The sequence below is a fragment of the Arabidopsis lyrata genome (assembly GCF_000004255.2).
Source record: "Arabidopsis lyrata subsp. lyrata unplaced genomic scaffold ARALYscaffold_3, whole genome shotgun sequence".
NCBI lineage: Eukaryota > Viridiplantae > Streptophyta > Magnoliopsida > Brassicales > Brassicaceae > Arabidopsis > Arabidopsis lyrata.
In genome coordinates this window covers 2,406,883-2,426,377 of record NW_003302553.1, presented here as the reverse complement: position 1 = coordinate 2,426,377, position 19,495 = coordinate 2,406,883, and the positions used below count along the sequence as shown (strand labels likewise).

The 19,495-nt window shown below is 34.6% G+C and overlaps 6 protein-coding genes across 7 annotated transcripts; 4 read left to right on the top strand and 2 right to left on the bottom strand.

Annotated features, from left to right (window-relative positions):
* Window positions 1-254: 254 nt before the first annotated feature.
* On the bottom strand, window positions 255-1,408 carry LOC110229632. Its single transcript, XM_021030232.1, is given in 2 exon segments — window positions 255-919; window positions 921-1,408. Coding segments are annotated over 2 exon segments (231 nt in total). The 5' UTR covers window positions 1,010-1,408; the 3' UTR covers window positions 255-777.
* Window positions 1,409-4,283: 2,875 nt separating this feature from the next.
* Window positions 4,284-4,666, bottom strand: LOC110229853. Its single transcript, XM_021030902.1, is given in 3 exon segments — window positions 4,284-4,311; window positions 4,313-4,469; window positions 4,609-4,666. Coding segments are annotated over 3 exon segments (243 nt in total).
* LOC9318516 (protein trichome birefringence-like 10) lies at window positions 4,291-7,596 on the top strand. 2 transcript variants are annotated; one of them, XM_002884512.2, is made up of 4 exons: window positions 4,291-5,224; window positions 6,155-6,544; window positions 6,640-6,798; window positions 6,939-7,596. In XM_002884512.2, exons 1-4 carry the CDS (start codon window positions 4,758-4,760, stop codon window positions 7,318-7,320), a joined length of 1,398 nt encoding a protein of 465 aa, XP_002884558.1. In that variant the 5' UTR covers window positions 4,291-4,757; the 3' UTR covers window positions 7,321-7,596. The 2 variants fall into 2 exon arrangements, with proteins under 2 accessions (XP_002884558.1, XP_020887652.1); XM_021031993.1 differs by having other exon boundaries at window positions 6,640-6,807.
* Window positions 7,597-11,712: 4,116 nt separating this feature from the next.
* On the top strand, window positions 11,713-12,776 carry LOC9320623. Its single transcript, XM_002884511.2, has 2 exons — window positions 11,713-12,207; window positions 12,293-12,776. Exons 1-2 carry the CDS (start codon window positions 12,070-12,072, stop codon window positions 12,617-12,619), a joined length of 465 nt encoding a protein of 154 aa, XP_002884557.2. The 5' UTR covers window positions 11,713-12,069; the 3' UTR covers window positions 12,620-12,776.
* A 666-nt stretch (window positions 12,777-13,442) lies between these two features.
* LOC9320622 (3-dehydrosphinganine reductase TSC10A) lies at window positions 13,443-15,688 on the top strand. Its single transcript, XM_021031994.1, has 4 exons — window positions 13,443-14,241; window positions 14,388-14,535; window positions 15,007-15,301; window positions 15,412-15,688. Coding segments are annotated over exons 1-4 (981 nt in total). The 5' UTR covers window positions 13,443-13,704; the 3' UTR covers window positions 15,413-15,688.
* A 165-nt stretch (window positions 15,689-15,853) lies between these two features.
* On the top strand, window positions 15,854-17,448 carry LOC9320621 (peroxiredoxin-2F, mitochondrial). The gene is made up of 5 exons (XM_021031995.1): window positions 15,854-16,132; window positions 16,219-16,248; window positions 16,342-16,500; window positions 16,943-17,037; window positions 17,128-17,448. The coding sequence occupies exons 1-5, from the start codon at window positions 15,917-15,919 to the stop codon at window positions 17,231-17,233; spliced, it is 606 nt and encodes a 201-aa protein (XP_020887654.1). The 5' UTR covers window positions 15,854-15,916; the 3' UTR covers window positions 17,234-17,448.
* The last annotated feature ends 2,047 nt before the right edge of the window (window positions 17,449-19,495 follow it).

Sequence of the window (19,495 nt, the reverse complement as noted above, 5' to 3'; positions counted from 1 at the left end):
GAAAGCTTGTATAATGGATTTGCAAAATAATGTGAAAACTAACCGGATTTTAGATCTTGTCATTTGACCTAGTCATTGATCGTTAGTCGATTCCACAAGTCCAACTTGTTTTCGCATCGTTTTGTAGATCTAATATACAAGTTTTTAAAAAGTTTTTTGATTTTGATTTTTTTTTCTTTTTTACGGTTTTAAAGTTTTTACAATTTTAATTATTTGTTTTTAAAAAAGTTCTAACGATTTTTTTTTAAAGAAAGCTTGTATAATGGATTTGCAAAATAATGTGAAAACTAACCGGATTTTGGATCCTGTCATTTGACCTAGTCATTGATCGTTAGCCGATTCTACAAGTCCAACTTGGTTTCGCATCGTTTTGTACATTTAATATACTACAAGTTTATACAATTTGTTTTTAAAAGGTTTTAAGATTTTGATTTTTTTTTTTTACGGTTTTAAAATTTTTGTCATTACGTCATAAGAGCCCTTGATGTGAAAACAGAAATCTTCTTTTCGGTGCCGACCAAAAAAAAAAAGAAATCTTCTTTTCGGTAAAGCAAATGAAAACAGAGAGCATTTTGTTCTTAAACAATGCAATGAACAAAATTAAAAAAATCTTATATATTTTATAATGAAGCGAATTTCGTATGAAAACTCCAATCCTTTCATTAAGTTATAAGAACCCACTACAATACTCATATTACTAAACGATACCAAGAAACCTAAATTAGAGAATAAAATTAAATATCTTAAATTATAATCTTGTTACCCCCAACTAAAAATTCAGTGGCCACAACCTCTACGACTTGGACCGGAAGCTAACTTACGACCTGACCACAAATTCACCTTCTTCTTCTCCTTGTAGTTCCCAAACTCATCTCTTGAGTCTTCTCCGATTACACTCATTCTCATTGGCTTCTCTGCAGTTATAACCGTGGTAACTAGCCATGGGAAGGGAACAAGTTAAGTAAGCGACCAAGAGGAACACAACTTTAAAAAGCTTCTTCATCTCCATTTTCTTAGTATCGACTACTACTTAAACTATAGATTCTTTACAATGATTCGTATCCGTGTTACTGTGTATATAATGCATATTAGTTAAATGGTTCAAATAATTGTCCGAGTGAGTGACGAGTCTAGGAATAGTAAGTTTTAGGTTGCTACTTTGTATTTAATGCTATTTCAGAATTTCTAATATAAGAATTAAAGTAAATTTCATTAGTACATGATATGTCTGAGTCTGGGTTACAGTCTTGCAGATCTTCAAACCATGTGTTTTAAACAACATATTTTAGGTAGATATGATTAATTCCAACTATATATATTCAAATTTAGATGGTGATTTCGAGAAATTGTTCGAGCATTACTGCATTAGAAGAAATCATTAAAATGCTGGGATACTCACTAACTTGAGTAAAAGTGTTCTACAATTTTTATTTTATTTTTTTTTTATTTTAGTGTTCTACAATTTTCTTTTGAACGTTAAAATTGTATATTAAATCATTTAGTCAGAATCGTAAATTCTAAAGCAGATTTCAATTAACAGGAAACCTTTTAGTTGTGGAGTTTCGTATTGCAAAACTCAAACGCAACTGCAAGCGCTTGAACTTGAATTGATCAAATTCAAAGCACAAAAGCTGAGCAACGTACGAGATCCATTCTCTACTCTGTCACTACTTTTATAATCTCAAGCAACTCCAAAAATAAAAAAGGCAGAAGTAAATTTTAATTAAGCAAAGTATTAACGATTCTCTCTGCATCTATTAATAAGAACATTAAAATCGAAGGTATTTTGAGCTTGACCATTACGCAATAATTTTTTTTTTTTTTTTTTTTTTCTCTTTGCTTGTGAGAATCATTGTCCCCAAGTAAAATGACATGTGATGTGTTACAAAATTTAAGTCAAGTGAGTTGCATGGACGGCTTGGAGTTTGAGTTTCGAGCTTCTTCAATTTAATTGTATAGACTTTGGAGACGAGATGGAGAGTTTAAAGACGAGTCGAGAAGCGTGAAAACGAGCTCAACTGTATTTCTACGTGTCAGGAGAAATTGCGGATCCTCTGCCATCTATTTCGGTATTTATAGATGACAATTTTACCCTTCCCGGTGTGATGGCGGTCGTTCCGAATTTGGGCTGAACTTTAGTTTGTTTAATGGGCCTTTCCTTTATTGGGTCTGTTTGATTTCTTTTTGGGCTTTTAAACGGACATGGCTTTAGTCGGGCCCAGACCCGATCCATCCGTCAACAGTAATGTTTTAAGAAAAAAATATAATCATTTTCGGCTTCGTTTCGTGTTTGTTCTATTTTTTGTATAAATAATGTGAATTGTAGATACGTTTATTTGGTTCCGGTGTAATTGGGTTAAACCAAAACAGATTTTGGCTTTTAGGGGGTGTCTTAAATAATCACGATACCGATAGTCCGATCCAAAGAAATTGCAATTCTTTGGAATTATAGCCTATTGTAATACATTTTGCAGCTAGTAATATATTAGTAAAACATTTTCGTAAGTTAGTGTAGTGACACCAAAAAAAAAAAAGGTGACGAAGCTGATAAGGATAAGTAGCTGATAACTGATAAGATAAAGATAGGAGTAGTATAGAGAAAAATATTTGATGCTTAACGCTATTGATTATTACATTTATGGCATGCTATTGGTCCCTACACCTTTTAATTTCTCATATAAGATGATTTTTTTAATCGAAAAAATTGTTTATATGATTAAAGTATATTCATTGAGCCCAAAAAAAAATTCAGCTAGTAAAATTTTGTTCGGAAATAACAAATTCTAGTTGAAATTCGATTTTTTCTTAGTTACAATTTTTTCTCACGTCGGACTTTATTGTCGTAACTTGCATGTGGGACTGACCAGTGCCTAAAATCCCATTATCAAGCATTCAAGCCTATCAACCTTCATTTGATAATGGTGTTATTTTCCAACTACCTCTATTTGCTAACATTAATTCACCTTGTAAATGTTTATCTAAATGATTAGAAAGAGGTCAAAGGCGACAAATCTCTTTCCATACTAACGTTTTTTTTTTTAAATGTTTGTAAAAAGCATGGGACCGCTGGTTGTCATTTTGTCAAACGTCAAAGCCTGGGACCGATACATTGTTTATTTTCTATATCTTTTATTTTTTGTCATTAAACTTTGGAATATACGAGCTTAGTGCCATAACATGATAATAACCCCATTTTCTTAACTTATATGCCTTATCAAAAGCTTAAATGACTCGACTAATAATTTATCTACTGTGTATTTAATACCAAAGTTTATGAATTATGATCATCAACTCGGATATATACCCCACACCACAGCGTAAAAGTAAAACATATTTGGATGTTTAAATTCTTTCGCATTCTGATTATTTTTCTTATACAACCAAAAAAAATTCCGGATCTCAAATAACAATTATAAAAACTATAATTTCATCCAAAAAAATCTACCATTTACTGTGTAGTGTAGTATGTACCAAATCCCATAACAAATACAGTTTTTGTTTTTCCCATTTTTATCTAACATTTATCAGGTGCCAATTTATCTAATTTCAAAACTGTAAGTTAGTCATCTTTATCACTCATATATTGTTCCATTATAGAACAATCTCTCTGTTAAAGCAAGGAATCAAGAGTTTTTTACTTCACAAAATTTGATTCCCAAAAAAGGATTAAACGCAAATTACATTTACTAAAGATTTTACGTAATTACGTATTTTTTTTCAGGTAGACGAATTTAAAACCCCCACTAATAAAAGTGCACACGGCCAGCGGCCCCACCATTATCACCACTCATAACATTTTTTCCCACGCACCATCGTACAGTTTTAACTTCCACGCGCGCTTGCCCTCTACGACATGAATGATCTCACGTGCAGGTAAAGCGCGTGTACATATTACTAACAAAACAGTTACATAGCTGCTTTGCTTAACAATAAGTAATTTAGTTTGTATTTCTCTTACAAAAAATTATATAGAAACAAATTTAAAAAATTCTATGAAATTGTTTGCTGTTTCTGACCTGTAATTGTAGATTGTAAGACTAAGAATATTTGTTCTGGAAAGTTATTTAAATATTGGTTAATTTCTTACTGTTTCTGGATATTACTAGCTTTGACTCTTAATTATTTATGAAGCTTCACTTTCAAGGTTTTAAGAAAATCTAAAGTTACTACATAAGCACAGATTTATTTCAATAATTAAAAAATAATCTGGGTAAATTGAAGAGTTATTTTTTTCGATTCTGAAAACAAAAACAAATAAAGAGGAATTAATTTGAACCAATAATTTAAAAACCCACGATTCTCAACCAATATAGCCACTCATCTTTCTCTCTCCTTGTGAATGTGAACACAAAAAGACAAGAAGAGAAAGTTGAGAGTTTTCTTTTGATTTTCGCTTGTCTGGATTCGAACCGAATCGCCATTGTTGTTGTTGTTGTTACCAATATACTTCTCTCTTCGTCTTCTCTTGTCTAAAAAAGTTTCAATTTTTCCGGTGGAAGAAAAAGCGCAACAAAACATCTATCCATGAGTGTTTCCTCGTTTCCTTGACACATGTTTTTCGCATCATTCTTCATAATTTTTAAACAAAAAGAAACGAAACTGACCAACCAAGCAAAGCTCTTTCTTCCATTAACAATCCTCTACTTGCTTCATCTTCATTCGTCATGATTTCACTCTTCTTTACTTTACCAATTTCTTGAATTCTCAAACCCAAAAGACAAAGCCTTTCTATTTCTTATAGGTATAATTACCTTCAGATGTCTAAGAACTCAAACCTTGAAGAAAACGGAGGAGCAAAGCCAATCTGTGAAGCTTTGAAGAGATTCAAAAGGTCAAGGCTAGTGTTCGAGCCGTCTTTAGGAGTGTTGGGGTTCTTTTTGGTTGGGGTGTGTTTGGTTTGCAGTTTTTTCTTATTTGATTACAGAAACGTAGCTAAAAGCTATGGCCTTTCGGATAAATCAGACAGATTCGTTTGGCTCAAGCTTGACAACAACATCAGCAGCAACACTAGTAGTAATAGTTCAAAGAGAGTTGGATTTCTGGAAGAGAGTGGAAATGGCTGTGATGTGTTCGATGGAGATTGGGTTTGGGACGAGTCTTATCCATTGTATCAATCCAAAGATTGCAGATTTCTCGATGAAGGGTTTAGGTGTAGTGACTTTGGAAGGTCTGATTTGTTCTATACTCAGTGGCGATGGCAACCTAGACACTGTAATTTGCCCAGGTTTGATTCTGTTTTCCCGGAAAATTCGATTGTTTCCTCTGTTCTTACTCAGTTTCTGCCACTTGGTGTTCTTTAATTCATGTTTGCACTTAAAACAGAGTATTCTTTGGAAACCAAAAGGGTTATTGAATCTTAGAGAAATCAGAGCTTTTTAAGTTTCTTCTGTGTTCTAGGCAATTTCTGCCATTTGGTGTGAAATTACAAATGAAATTGTGTTTGTTTTCTATAGAGTTTAGTTATTGGAATGGAGATTTTGGTGTAGTCAGTAATTTCTGGTAGATCAAAAGTTTTTTTTTGGGATTGAGATTTATCAAATCTTTGGTCTATGGAGAAGAGAAGTCAGAGGTTCTTTAAGTTTTGTTACTTTCAGCTTTGATGTCGTTTTCTATGGTCTCTTCTCCAGTTGTCCGCAAGTTACGGCTTAGGATAAGCATAATCTCGTGAAACTAGTCATCAGATTTTGCTATTAAAGCCAGTGGCTCTTTTTGTTCTCTTCTCTTGATTTGATCTTTTCTATGGTCCCTTCTTCTTCCATTTCCCATTTACATCAAACAGCTATTTCTTCACCAATCAATGTGTGTGCTCTTTCTTTTTTATAAAGGCTTTTGTTTTGTATTGTATGAACCCGTGAGTTAAATTGGAAAGACAGGATTGGTTACCAAATAACATGTATGCACAATAGTTTGTCCGTGTTGTTTCCTGAACTATGAACTATATGTCTAGGATTTGAATTCCACCACGATCAAGCAAAGTATTTGACAGTGGTTTTGTGGAATAGTTTGAGTAAAGGTCAATTCTTGTGGGAAACTTGATTGCAGATATTTATAAAAGAGAAAGAATCAATTCTGAAAGAACTTTCAAACTCTTACGAATTTAGTTTTGTCTTTGAAGGCACTACTTTGCTGACTCTATTTTTCTGTTTTGAATTAGATTTGATGCTAAACTGATGCTGGAGAAACTCCGGGACAAGCGGCTAGTGTTTGTTGGAGATTCAATAGGAAGAAACCAGTGGGAGTCTCTTCTTTGTCTACTATCTTCTGCAGTCAAGAACGAAAGCTTAATTTATGAAATAAACGGAAGTCCCATCACAAAGCACAAAGGGTTCTTGGTGTTCAAATTTGAGGAGTACAATTGCACTGTGGAGTACTACAGATCTCCGTTTTTAGTTCCTCAAAGCAGACCACCGATTGGATCACCCCAAAAAGTTAAGACAACTTTGAAACTGGAGACTATGGATTGGACTTCAAGCAAATGGAGAGATGCAGACGTTTTAGTGCTCAATACTGGACATTGGTGGAACGAGGGAAAAACTACTAGAACGTAAGTTTTGTCATGTATACCCGAGTTCGATACCTCATCAATCACTTGTCTGACTTTTGTTCCTATGACCAAATCTTGAATGTTGTTACCAACAGGGGATGTTACTTTCAAGAAGGAGAAGAAGTGAAATTGAAGATGAATGTAGATGATGCTTATAAGCGCGCTCTGAATACCGTTGTGAATTGGATACATACCGAGGTCGATTCAAACAAAACTCAAGTCTTTTTTCGCACATTCGCTCCCGTGCATTTCAGGTTTGTACGGTATTACTTTTCACTCCTTCATTAAGATTCAATCGTATGTAATAGTCAGTTGCTTGATTCGGTGTAGTCTTATGATATTGTAGAATGTTTTGCATTTAGTTTTGATTTGTCTGTGTCATTGTATGAAACAGGGGAGGAGATTGGAAAACAGGAGGAACATGTCACATGGAGACATTACCAGAGATTGGAACCTTATTGGCTTCATCAGAGACATGGGAACAGTCAAAGATCCTCAGAGATGTGTTGTCACATTACTCGAACAGATCAGAGACTGTTAAAATGAAGGTGTTGGACATAACGGCAATGGCTGCTCAAAGAAAAGACGGTCACCCATCACTCTACTATCTTGGTCCGCTTAGTCCTGCACCGCTGCATCGCCAAGACTGTAGCCACTGGTGCCTTCCCGGTGTTCCAGACACGTGGAACGAGGTCTTCTATGCATTATTTATGAAACAAGAAGCTCCTTCTTCTTCTAAAAGAGTTGAAGAAGCGAATACTACAGGAATGTCATGACGCTGGACTGAACAAGGAAACCACAACAAGCTCTTGTTTCTGAAAGCTGTTGGCGGTTTTTTTCTAAGATGCTGAGCTCAAAGATCAAAAAGGGTTTGGGATTTTTTGATTGGGTGATTAGATTAATCGGGTGGGAATATATGTAATTAGGTTGATAAATCTTAATCTTTGGTTGTAAAAATTAAAAAAAAAAACCTTAAAATTATTTTTCGAAGATTCAAATATACAGTAAAATATACTCAGGAGACCAAAAACAATCGGTTCTCTGTTTCTTTACGAAGCCGGAAACAAGAAGAACTCGGGCTTAGGGCCCAATAGTATAGGCGGAAACAAGGAGCTTCTTGTTTCATAAATAATGCATAGAAGAGCTCGTTCCACGTGTCAGGAACACCGGGAAGACACCAGTGGCTACAGTCTTGGCGATGCAGCGGTGCAGGACCAAGCGGACCGTGATAGTAAAGCGATGGATGACCGTCTTTTCTTTGAGCAGCCATTGCTGTTTTATATGTTCAGAAGTTGCATTTACAGCGGCTGATTTTAAAATAATTATTAATCTTGGCGACTACTATAATAGTTTTGGGCCTAAACCCAAAAACTGGGATTTTCACAGGATCCACTGAAAAGAGTAAAATTCCGAGATATCGTTGGCTTATGAAACAACGTTCACATTTAGGCGAATGGTCGGTTGATGAAAAAAAAAAAAAAAAAAAAAAAGACGAATGGTCGGACATTGGTTTCACATGATATGGACGAAGATGTGAATTGGTGACAAAGAGAACAAATACGGATATTGTCTAGATCATGTTCATATGTGTCTCGTAATATTTTGAAATTCGAGTTAACGAGTGCACGTATTTGTGCCTCTCTGGCCACTCCCATTTGTTGAAAAAAGGTTATCTTTTACGTGCAGACATAGTGACGTGCATATGTGTTGTGTATCAAAAAGCTAGAGTAAGAAACTTTTTTTGAAATCGTAACCATTATCCCTATATTATACCCCGAAAGTTGCAATATTCAACTTTTGTTTGGGAAACCATAGAAAAAGTTAATACTTTTTGTTGATGTCTATGAACCTCTTATATTCACCCCTTTTATTTTAGCCAATCAGAATTTATCATCTAGTAAAAAAAATAAAAATTTCATTTAATTATAAAATCTAATTTACCGCTAAAATGAAATTATGTATCGGTTTGGGTTTATTTGAAAGGATTAAAATTTAAATTTTATAATTAAACGAAGTGCAATATCGGTTTGGGTTTATAAACAGATTTAGATTTTACAATTAAACGAGGTTAAATATCGGTTTGAGTTTAAAAAGTACGATTAGGGTTTAGACTTTATGATTAAACGAGGTTAAATATCAGTTTGGGTTTATAAACGGATTTAAATTTTACAATTAAATGAGGTTAAATTTTGGTTTGAGTTTAGAAAGTACGATTAGAGTTTAGGTTTTTTACGATTAAACGAGTTTAAATGGCGGTTTGGTTTACAAAGGAGAATTAGAGTTTAGATTTTGTAATTAAACGAGATTATATATCGGTTTGGGTTAATAAAAGAGTGGTTAGGAATTACATTTAATAATTAAATGAATTTAATTTTTTTATTATATGGTGAATTCTGATTGGTTAAAATAAAAAAGAGTGAATAAAAAGATTTACCCCTAGAAGTGACTCCAAGTATTAACCATTTTTATTTGCTTTTATAGTGTTTTTTTTTTTTGTCTGCCATGTGTCCAAATTATAAGTTTTACTGTGCGTAAATCTTAACCTTTTTCATTTCTAGTGAAATATTTATATTTTTAGTAAAAGAAAAAGAAAAAAAAAAACCATAGAAAAAGTTATGATAGTGTACTTTAATATTTTTACAACGACGAATTCTCTCATAGCATTTGTTTTATAAGCTATCACTTAACCGAAATAATTGAACCATACGGTCCATACCAAAAATCATCAAGGTGTAAACCAAACCGAAACCGAGACGTGAAAACCATACCACGTCGACCACACGATCTTCCACCGGCTCGACACCGTTGCCCTAGTCGATGGCAACTTAAAAAAACGAGTGTTTGTTGTGTCATTAAATGCATGAAAGTCTTTTTATGGATAGGTTTTACGTTTGTTTTTCCGTATAATTTATATATTATATTAATCATATGAAGGCCATTTCATTTTCAGGGAATCGAGTCATTATGATTCATAAAAGACAAGTCGGTGAGGCTAAATAATATCCCAAGTCGGTGATTGTGACAAGACATGAGCCTTAGCAAGAAGCTCGTGAGAGAATCTGTGATTGTAAATTCTCTCAGTGATTCTCCTCTCAAATACTTTACTCTTATCTTATTTTTCTTTGGTCATTTGGGGATCATGGAGTAAAACTTAGAAATAAACTGAGTTCACTTGGATCTGAAATTTGGTTTAAGGCGGTTTGGTTTGATTTACGGGCCATATCCGGGAAAGTTTGCAAGTTGGAATTGTGCGTGTAGGGTAGAGTAGCTTATCTATACAAAACCTTGTGGTCTTCTATTATTTGCCCTTTTAAATATTTCTGTGGGTGTAAATCATGAAAATTGAAAAACATATCCAAATTCGGATAAGTTTCTATTTATTGTATTATTATATATGTATACGTAAAATAATTGAGTTAGAATTAAGTGACCTTGTACAATGATAATCACTTGTTAATTGATGTCATCTATCAATAAACATATAACTCTCATCACTTCAATGATTTACATGGGGCGACTCTAAATTTTATTAAATTAATCTAGATTCTAAAATCCCATAGCATAAAAGGGAACTATTTATACTGTTTGTATATTGTGAGAAAATAGTTGTAATATCATAAAAATGGAGAACAAACTCATATAAGATCTTGACTTGGAGTCGTATAGTTCAAAATAACCAACTTGACCGGTGTATGACCCCACTTCCACAAAAGAGTACCTATAAGACTCCAACCAAATAAAATCATGGAGATAGATTCTTCTTTGTTTTCTTCTTTCTTCCTATCTCCAAAAAAATCCATATTCCTAAATTCCATTTCCTCAATTGTCCACTTCAAATGCGGCTCACGGTGAATGTCCACAACGCTAATTTTGTTACATAACCCACTAGATTGATTTAATTCACCAACTACTCAAAGCACCACTTTGTAACTATATTTTCTTAAGAGTCAATTTAATTTATTAGTTTTAGATAGACAAAATAAACAATATAAATTTAATTAGCACTTCGACAACCGACATGTTTAGATTAGGTCAATGATATTCGTTGAAGCGAGGTTGAACATATTTTCTTCACGAGGCTAACAACGAACAATCAACGTATTTCGTACAAAAGCTAAAATAAAGGTTCCGACTTTATTCTCCTAATTAACATGTTGAATGTCGATATTAGATTATATCATGGTTTAATGTTCTGGTTTACTTTAGCCTCTGGTTTACAATTGTTTTCCTGGTTTAGGTGTTTGTATTTAAACAACATTCATTGTTAATTTACAAGTTAATGAAGCATAAATTCTAAAACAATGAAAAGGTTGTTAAATCTGAAATGGTATCAGAGCTTTTCTTCAACGTCATGCTTCATTCATCTTCCGCAAGCTTAATTTCACTCTTTTTTCTTCGTTTGATCTTCTTGAATCTCTTATATTCTTCTTCTCCGATTCATTCTCTTCATTTTGATCGGAATTTTTTTGTGTTTGCTTAAGTTTTTCTCCGATTGCGTTTCATTCCAATCGCGCAACTTTGTTTTCTTCTTCTGATGGCGAATCCAGCTACCATAAGCTCCGATCCTTAAATAGTTAAAACGTATCCAATACGTCCCCACGGTTCCATATAGTTTGTATATGCATAGGTCACCCATCGTGGACATGTGCTCTCGTTTTTTAATGGATGCAAATGCAAATGACTGCAAAAAATAATATTTTTATAAAGTTAAAAACCTAATGCATTGAGTAACCATGCAAAATAAAAAAAAAATTATGGAAAAATTTGATATATATGCTTCGCAGATGATATTTTTATTTTCTCATTTTTCTTAACAATGTAAATTTGTTTTCTCTGCATATATATACTATAAATATGAAAGAAATGATTTAGTGAAAACTCATAAATGATCGTATCATATATGTATATGAATATTATTATTTATATATAGTATATATATATATTTTTGTATTTTCTGATGGTATTGACTAAGAAAGTCATTGGATAAGGTAGTTAGGAATTCCATCTTTAGTGGAGATTACTGAAACTATGAACTTTGAGCCATACAAGAAAACGAGTTTTTGTTTTAGGGAGAGATGAGAGTGAGAGGGATGGGTTTTTGTGGATGAGATGTAATAAAGTTATTTATGTGTAATGAAGAAAATATAAATTTGAGATAGATATGGGTGTTTTGTTCTTGTTGTGAGTTGTGACCTTTTGATTAAAATATCTTTATAGGATTTGCAAGTAGTTGATACAACATCATTGCACAAACCTTCCTTCATGATCCATTTGTGTGTAGGGACTTACTTTTGCCAGATTAGATTACATTTCTTCGATGTTTACTCTGGCCCCACTCTCCCACATGCACTTCTCTCTCTACCCTCTTTCGCTCTCTCTCTCTTAAACCCCAATCTCTTGCCTATTTATGCCACCCTTTGAACATTCCCCCTCACAACTCCACTTGATGAAACCATTTTTTAAAAATACTTCTTTCTCTACAGACAACAAAAGGCTAATCAAGAGACTAGTTGAAGCATAGATATATGGCCATGGAAGTGGCTGTGGAGCTTGAGCTTGATGATGATGTCTTCTTTGCAGACATAAGCAAGCAACTCAATCTCTTAATCACAGATGAAGATGAACAAAACCCTATTTCACTTTCCTCTTCTGTCTCTTTCCAGGTTTGTCCAAATTTAACTCTTCTCTTTTTCTCTCTCCTATATCTCTCTTGATTAGTGATTAACCGTGATGTTGATAACGAAACAGGGTTTGTTCAGAGGAAACTACCAAACATCAGCAACACCATATATGATGTACAATGAGCAGATCAATTACAACGCAAGAGAGAGCAAGGGAACAGGAGTGTTCATCCCAAGATCTTCTCAGCCAAGGAGGAAACATAATCATCATCCTCATCAGAAGAAGCAAGGGAGATTTGGTTCCTTCATCCCCAAGCAACAGTTTCCTCATCATCATGTTCATGACTACAATCCCACAACTCTCAACAACAACAACCAAGAAAGCATCACCTTTTATCATCCTTCTACTAACCCAAGAAGAACCTACAGAGATGCAGCATCTCTTTTCACTTAGTCAATCAAGATTCAAAGACATGGAATTGTGTCATTAATTCATAATTATATATAATTCATTATTGATTTTTTATAGATTATGTTTGTAAAATCAGCAAATAATAAGAATGAAGAAGAAATCATCAATCTAAAGGGATTTGGTGTGATTTATTCAACAACCGACAGAGATTAATTGGCTCACTTTTTTTTTTTAATCATATAATCACTTTCTCTAATCATTTGAAGTTAAATGAAGCAACATCCATGAAATTAGTTCCTAAATGATCAAATCAGTCAAGGATCAATGGAGGTAAATTAATCTGGATCAGGACAAGTCCCCTGTGAGATTGGAAAATCTTCCAAGTCAGGTCTAGACCCAATCAATCTCTTTGGGACCTCAAACTTACAGAGTTACAGTTATGTTGGCAACAATGTTTGAATAGACAAAGTCAGATCTAAATACTGTCACAGACTCTCACCCACATGCCCATCACTCTCGTTTTCCCATTTAGTATATTTAATTTCTTTTTATTAAACAAACATGGAATTATATGTATATTCTTTCAAATAATCATTTTTTAAATTAAAAAAAAATTCTAATTTAATTTAGACATTTATATGGAGCAGAGCTGTATGTTTTCTGTCAACTAGCTGTATTTTCTTAACTTAGTTTTAAATGTCAAATAAGACTAACCACCCATATGTGAAAATATTAACTCAAAATCTGTTTCTTACAAGTTGCACAATCTTTTTTAAATTCTATGATTCACACGTAGTAGTAGTCACGTAACACGTTCTCTTGTGAAATTGGTTTCACAAAAGGAAAATCAAAATAATATGATTGTTTATTTATCTCTTTCAATAAATTGTGTAACATAATTTAGTTTACTACAACAAATAAGGTAATGAGAAGTGTTAATTGTTTTATTTTGTTACATCAATTTGTGAAACACAATGACAAAATCATCACAGCCAAAAATTCAAAAACGGCCGGTTTAGATAGAAATCCCTAAACCGAGTTTTTGGTTTGGTATTTTTTTTTTTTTTGTTATCTCCAATAAATTCGTAACGGAGCTTCACATCGCCGAGAGCTTTGTCACGAGATCAATGGCGGCCATTTCTCCTTTCTTCCTTCTCTTCCTCATTCCCATTGTCCCACTCTCGATTCTCGCTATCCTAGCCCTAATCGTACGTCCTCGCCCCATTAAGATCCCTATCAAGTCCCGTCACGTCTTCATCACCGGTGGATCTAGCGGCATCGGTCTTGCTCTCGCCCACCGCGCCGCTGCCGAGGGTGCTCGTGTCTCAATCCTCGCCCGATCCGCCGGAAAGCTAGAGGAAGCTAAAAAGGAGATCCAGCTCGCCACTGGTGTCGAAGTCGCCACATTCTCCGCCGACGTTCGCGATTACGATGCAGTGTCGAAGGCGATTGACGAATCGGGACCGATCGATGTGTTGATTGTTAATCAAGGTGTGTTTACGGCGAAGGAGCTGGTGACACATAGTCCTGAGGATGTCAAATTCACGATTGACGTGAATCTTGTTGGGAGCTTCAATGTGATTAAAGCCGCTTTGCCCGCCATGAAAGCAAGGAAAGATCGTGGGCCTGCTTCCATCAGTCTCGTCTCCTCTCAAGCTGGTCAGGTTCGTCTCTCAAATTTCCCACCTTTAGGGATTTAAAAGTTTCTTCTGGAGATTGTAGTTAATTGGAGTAACTTTGTGTATTATGTGACCTCATGTAATGCAGTTTCAAAGATAGAACGATGAAGGATGTTTTATAATTTTTTCAGGTGGGTGTCTATGGTTACGCTGCATATTCAGCAAGCAAGTTTGGTCTTCAGGGTTTAGCACAAGCACTGCAACAAGAAGTTATTGCTGATGACATTCATGTCACTCTTATTTTTCCTCCTGACACCAATACACCCGGCTTTGAAGAAGGTAAAAAAGCGTTAGTAATTTTTTGATTCATTATGGATGCATAGAGTAGATAATCTAAGTATAACATGTGAAGGTAGCTAGGATTAGGTACTGCCACTAAATACTAAGGCAATTAAATGCATAAAAGAGTTGGAGACAGATTACTAAATTAGGCTGTACTATATGGTTGGGAGATATGTAGACATAAACTATTTTTGATCTAGTTTGTACTTTGTTATTATGAGATCAAATCTGTGCCCTTATCTGGTCTGAATAATTGTGTACTCTATCGAACGCGTAGCATTTCATTTTCACATGTTCTATGAGAGTACCAGTTAGGAGAAATTGATAGAGTGGTGAATTAAGTACTGAGTACTGACTGTGATAGTGTTTAGCCTCTCTGAGAATGAAGTCAACACATAATGGACTGATGTTCTGAGTTCCTTGGTTGATATTATGAGTTTGTTTGATTTTCCTTGTGTGCTCTCTCAGAACAGAAGAGTAGACCTGACGTCACTGCCATAATAGCTGCATCTTCTGGTTCAATGGAAACAGAAGAAGTAGCCAGAAAAGCTATGGATGGCATAAAAGCAGGAAAGTTCACTGTCTCATGCAACTTTGAGGGATTCTTACTGTCTCTCGCGACAACCGGCATGTCCCCTCAAAGATCATTTTGGCTAGCATTTCTCGAAGTAATAACCGCAGGGCCTATAAGATTAATCGCTCTCTTCTTTCAATGGGATTGGTATAAAGCCATTGAAAAATGGAGCAAAACCAAAACCAAATAGTAAGTGTTTAATGCCCATCAAGTTGTTCGTTTTGTCCTTAAATAATACTTCCTCTTGCTTTGACTGCTATATCACTATTCTAACTTTGCTTTCTCTTTTGTAATTTCAGAGAGCCCGACAATGTTTCTTGAAGTTTTTTTTTGGCAGAAGCAGAAACATAGATGGGTACTTGAAACTTTCTTCTGAAATTGGAGTCTCTCAGTCGTCTACCACGATTATTGCTGATAGTTTTGTAGTAACTCGTCAAGATTCATGCCGGTCTTAAAACAAGCTCTGTTTTATTTGTAGAGAAATCAGAAAACTCATTTGAATGTATTTTTTACTTGTTCAGGAAGTGAATGTTTGCTTTTCAGTTTTCACAATATGAATATAAGATGTTTTTGAAAGAGGTGCACCAACCTTTAAAACCCAAACTTAAAAACCAAATTTGAGACGTTAAAGTGTGTGTTGTTCCGGAGGCCTTTAAACAACGTGCAGTTTGATTCGTTTGTTACAAAACGGCAAACGGTTAAGTTTCTTCAGAAAGGTCTTTAAGAAATTAGAAGTGACACATAAACAACAACACTCTACAGTAAATCGAAGGAACCAGTCTCGTCTCGACCTCATTTTCAGCGATGGCGATGTCAATTCTAAAGCTAAGAAATTTATCGGCTTTAAGATCGGCCGCAAATAGTGCCCGGATCGGAGTTTCCTCGAGGGGTTTCTCAAAGCTTGCGGAGGGCACTGACATAACCTCGGCGGCTCCCGGCGTCTCTCTCCAGAAAGCTCGGAGCTGGGACGAAGGCGTTTCCTCCAAATTCTCCACCACACCATTGTCAGATATCTTCAAGGTTCGATTCTCTCTTTTCGGACAATTTCAATTCAGAGGGGAATTTCAATTTCTGACAAAACGTTTGTGGATATTGATTGGTTACAGGGGAAGAAAGTCGTCATTTTTGGACTCCCTGTAAGAAAATTTCTATCCTTTCATCTTCCTCTATGTCTTGATCATGTTTCTGAGTTCTGATGTTGTGCCGGAATATCTGTTTTCTGTGTGCAGGGGGCTTACACGGGAGTTTGTTCGCAGCAGCATGTGCCTAGCTACAAGAGCCACATTGATAAGTTTAAGGCTAAAGGCATTGATTCTGTCGTATGTGTCTCTGTTAATGATCCCTATGCTATCAATGGTTGGGCTGAGAAGCTTGGTGCCAAAGATGCAGTAAGTTCATCCATGTTTAGTGTCTGCTGGTTTGGTTATTTGCTTCAGAAAACTTGATTTTGAAACATGATATTATATTATCCGGTTCCTGGTTTTGTTGTCTAAGAGTTTTTGAGTGGTGAAGATGGATCATTTAGGAATCTTTTAACTCCTTTTGGTATGTAGCTCTTGTTGACGTCCTGATAGTAATCTACCTCTTATAGTTAGGACTATTACTCTATTATTTCACATCATCTATGGTCTCAAGCTTACATTCACATCAATAGACGATAAAAAAGATTTGATACTATGATTAACTTGACAACCCTTGTTATTTTATTAGAAAATTCATAATTCTTGATATGGACTAGCATTACAATATATTTCTATGTTTATGTTCGGATAGTGTTACATGCTAGAACTAATGACTTAATGTGATGCTCTTAAACTTTTGTCATACCAGATTGAGTTTTATGGGGATTTTGATGGGAAATTCCACAAAAGCTTGGGGCTAGACAAGGATCTCTCTGCTGCATTACTCGGGCCACGGTCTGAGAGGTAATACACTGCAAAGTCCATTTGTAGAAATGTTTGTATCGTGAACCATTGATCTAACAGATTCGTTGGAATTATGATGTCCATGTTCAGATGGTCGGCTTATGTAGAAGACGGTAAGGTTAAGGCGGTGAATGTGGAAGAAGCACCGTCTGACTTCAAGGTTACAGGGGCAGAAGTCATCTTAGGACAGATCTAAAAGGGGTTTTTTCCAGAGTTGTTGTTTCTTCTGACTTGCAACTGAAAATAAGTTTGATCCGAACATGTTCCAAGGATCACACCAAGAAACAGCTTGACTTGTTTTTGTTTTGTTTCCACAGTTTCTGTTTCAATAAAAATTATGTGTTTTGCCGTTTCTCACCAAAATGTAAATCGATCATAATATAAATTAGAAACCAATATGATCTCATCAAATCCAAAGCCAATGCGAAATCTTCCATTGCTCTCTTGCTCGTCATCGCTGCACAGAAGAAGCTTTTGCAGGCAGCCTCATGAGCATTTGCGAGACTCTCATTGGTTGATTCCATTTCAATCTTCATAGACTCAATATTAAAATCCTGAACACAACTATCTTCTTCTTCACTCTAATCTTGGCTATGTAAGATTGATGTAAGTTTATCTATCACGAATCCTGAACAGACTTTCCCGAACCTAAGTAAAAAAGGAAACAAACAAAAAAGAGTTCAAAAAAATGGAAACAACGACAAAAGAGTTTTAAAAAAAAGGAAATAACACAAAAGAGTTAAATAAAAAGGAAACAAAAACACAGAATGAGTAAAAAAAAAGGAAACTTCGAATCCAAGTCTCTATATATACATCCGGTGCCTCCTCTCTTCTCTCTGTATCTGTCTCAACGTTTTAGTATCATCACAAAAATAGAGAAAAACAGAGAGAGAGAGAGAGAGAGTGACAAAGAGAGAGAGAGAGAGAGAGAGAGAGAGAGAGAGAGAGATGCAATTTCATGCGCAATTGTTCATCTTTGTCTCCAACTTGTTTGACGTTTGACTTGTTGTGTTGTCATAACTCTTTGACAAATCAAACAAGAGACGAGCGTGATGGAAGATGATGTAGACTCTTCGTCGACCAAGATGAGCCCTTCGTTTAGAATCATTCCAGCGATCGGTGAGTGGTGAGATCTCACTGAGACGAATCAAATAACTCCATGAAGTTAGAGACGACATGATGTTAGAGCTTCTCTATTGCGAGCAGCAATAATCGGCGACGGAGATGGCGATAGAGAGAGGTGGTGCATGTATCGGAGTTAGATTAAAGTGGCTCTGGCGTTTCCGGTCACGGTGGTGGGAGTTGGATTGATATCATCATAAGGCTTTTGCACAACAAAGCCCAACAAAAGAAACAAATTCAGCCCATATGAAAGGTCAATTTTTATCCCATCTTTTTTTCTTTCTAAATTAATAGATTTTTTTTTTAACAATTAACTTGGATACTAAATATATATAATGATATATGAAAACTAACCGGATTTTGGATCCCGTCATTCGTTTGATTGTTAGAGATTCCACAAATTCAATTTGTTTTCTCATCATTATGTAGATTTAGTATTCATGGTTTTAATTCCAATTTTTAAAAGTGATTTTTGTTTTTTTTTTCGGATTTTTAAAAGCTTTTTTTAGTTTTGATACTAAATTTATATAATGATATATGAAAACTAACCGGATTTTGGATCCCGTCATTCGTTTGATCGTTAGCGATTCCAAAAATTCAATTTGTTTTCTCATCATTATGTAGATTTAGTATTCATGTTTTTAATTCCAATTTTTAAAAGTGATTTTTGTTTTTTTCCCGGATTTTTTAAAGTTTTTTTTTAATACTAAATTTACATAATGATATATGAAAACTAACCGGATTTTGGATCCCGTCATTCGTTTGATCGGGTTTTGGATCCCGTCATTCGTTTGATCGTTAGCGATTCCAAAAATTCAATTTGTTTTCTCATCATTATGTAGATTTAGTATTCATGGTTTTAATTCCAATTTTTAAAAGTGATTTTTGTTTTTTTCCCGGATTTTTAAAAGCTTTTTTTAATACTACATTTACATAATGATATATGAAAACTAACCGGATTTTAGATCCCGTCATCCGTTTGATCGTTAGCGATTCCAAAAATTCAATTTGTTTTCTCATCATTATGTAGATTTAGTATTCATGTTTTTAATTCCAATTTTTAAAATTGATTTTTGTTTTTTTCCTGGATTTCTTAAAGTTTTTTTTAATACTAAATTTTCATAATGATATATGAAAACTAACCGGATTTTGGATCCCGTCATTCGTTTGATCGTTAGCGATTCCGAAAATTCAATTTATTTTCTCATCATTATGTAGATTTAGTATTCATGTTTTTAATTCCAATTTTTAAAAGTGATTTTTGTTTTTTTCTCGGATTTCTTAAAGTTTTTTTTTAAATACTAAATTTACATAATGATATATGAAAACTAACCGG

Bases quoted from the DNA above. Each gene is read 5' to 3' on its own strand.
- LOC9318516 (XM_021031993.1), top strand. From the start codon at position 4,758: ATGTCTAAGAACTCAAACCTTGAAGAAAACGGAGGAGCAAAGCCAATC. The intron at 5,225-6,154 runs GTTTGATTCTGT...GTTTTGAATTAG, and splicing joins AGACACTGTAATTTGCCCAG to ATTTGATGCTAAACTGATGC. The intron at 6,808-6,938 runs GTATTACTTTTC...TGTATGAAACAG, and splicing joins GTGCATTTCAGGTTTGTACG to GGGAGGAGATTGGAAAACAG.
- LOC9320623 (XM_002884511.2), top strand. From the start codon at position 12,070: ATGGCCATGGAAGTGGCTGTGGAGCTTGAGCTTGATGATGATGTCTTC. The intron at 12,208-12,292 runs GTTTGTCCAAAT...ATAACGAAACAG, and splicing joins CCTCTTCTGTCTCTTTCCAG to GGTTTGTTCAGAGGAAACTA.
- LOC9320622 (XM_021031994.1), top strand. From the start codon at position 13,705: ATGGCGGCCATTTCTCCTTTCTTCCTTCTCTTCCTCATTCCCATTGTC. The intron at 14,242-14,387 runs GTTCGTCTCTCA...TAATTTTTTCAG, and splicing joins TCTCCTCTCAAGCTGGTCAG to GTGGGTGTCTATGGTTACGC. The intron at 14,536-15,006 runs GTAAAAAAGCGT...GTGCTCTCTCAG, and splicing joins TACACCCGGCTTTGAAGAAG to AACAGAAGAGTAGACCTGAC.
- LOC9320621 (XM_021031995.1), top strand. From the start codon at position 15,917: ATGGCGATGTCAATTCTAAAGCTAAGAAATTTATCGGCTTTAAGATCG. The intron at 16,249-16,341 runs GTAAGAAAATTT...TTCTGTGTGCAG, and splicing joins TCGTCATTTTTGGACTCCCT to GGGGCTTACACGGGAGTTTG. The intron at 16,501-16,942 runs GTAAGTTCATCC...TTGTCATACCAG, and splicing joins AGCTTGGTGCCAAAGATGCA to ATTGAGTTTTATGGGGATTT.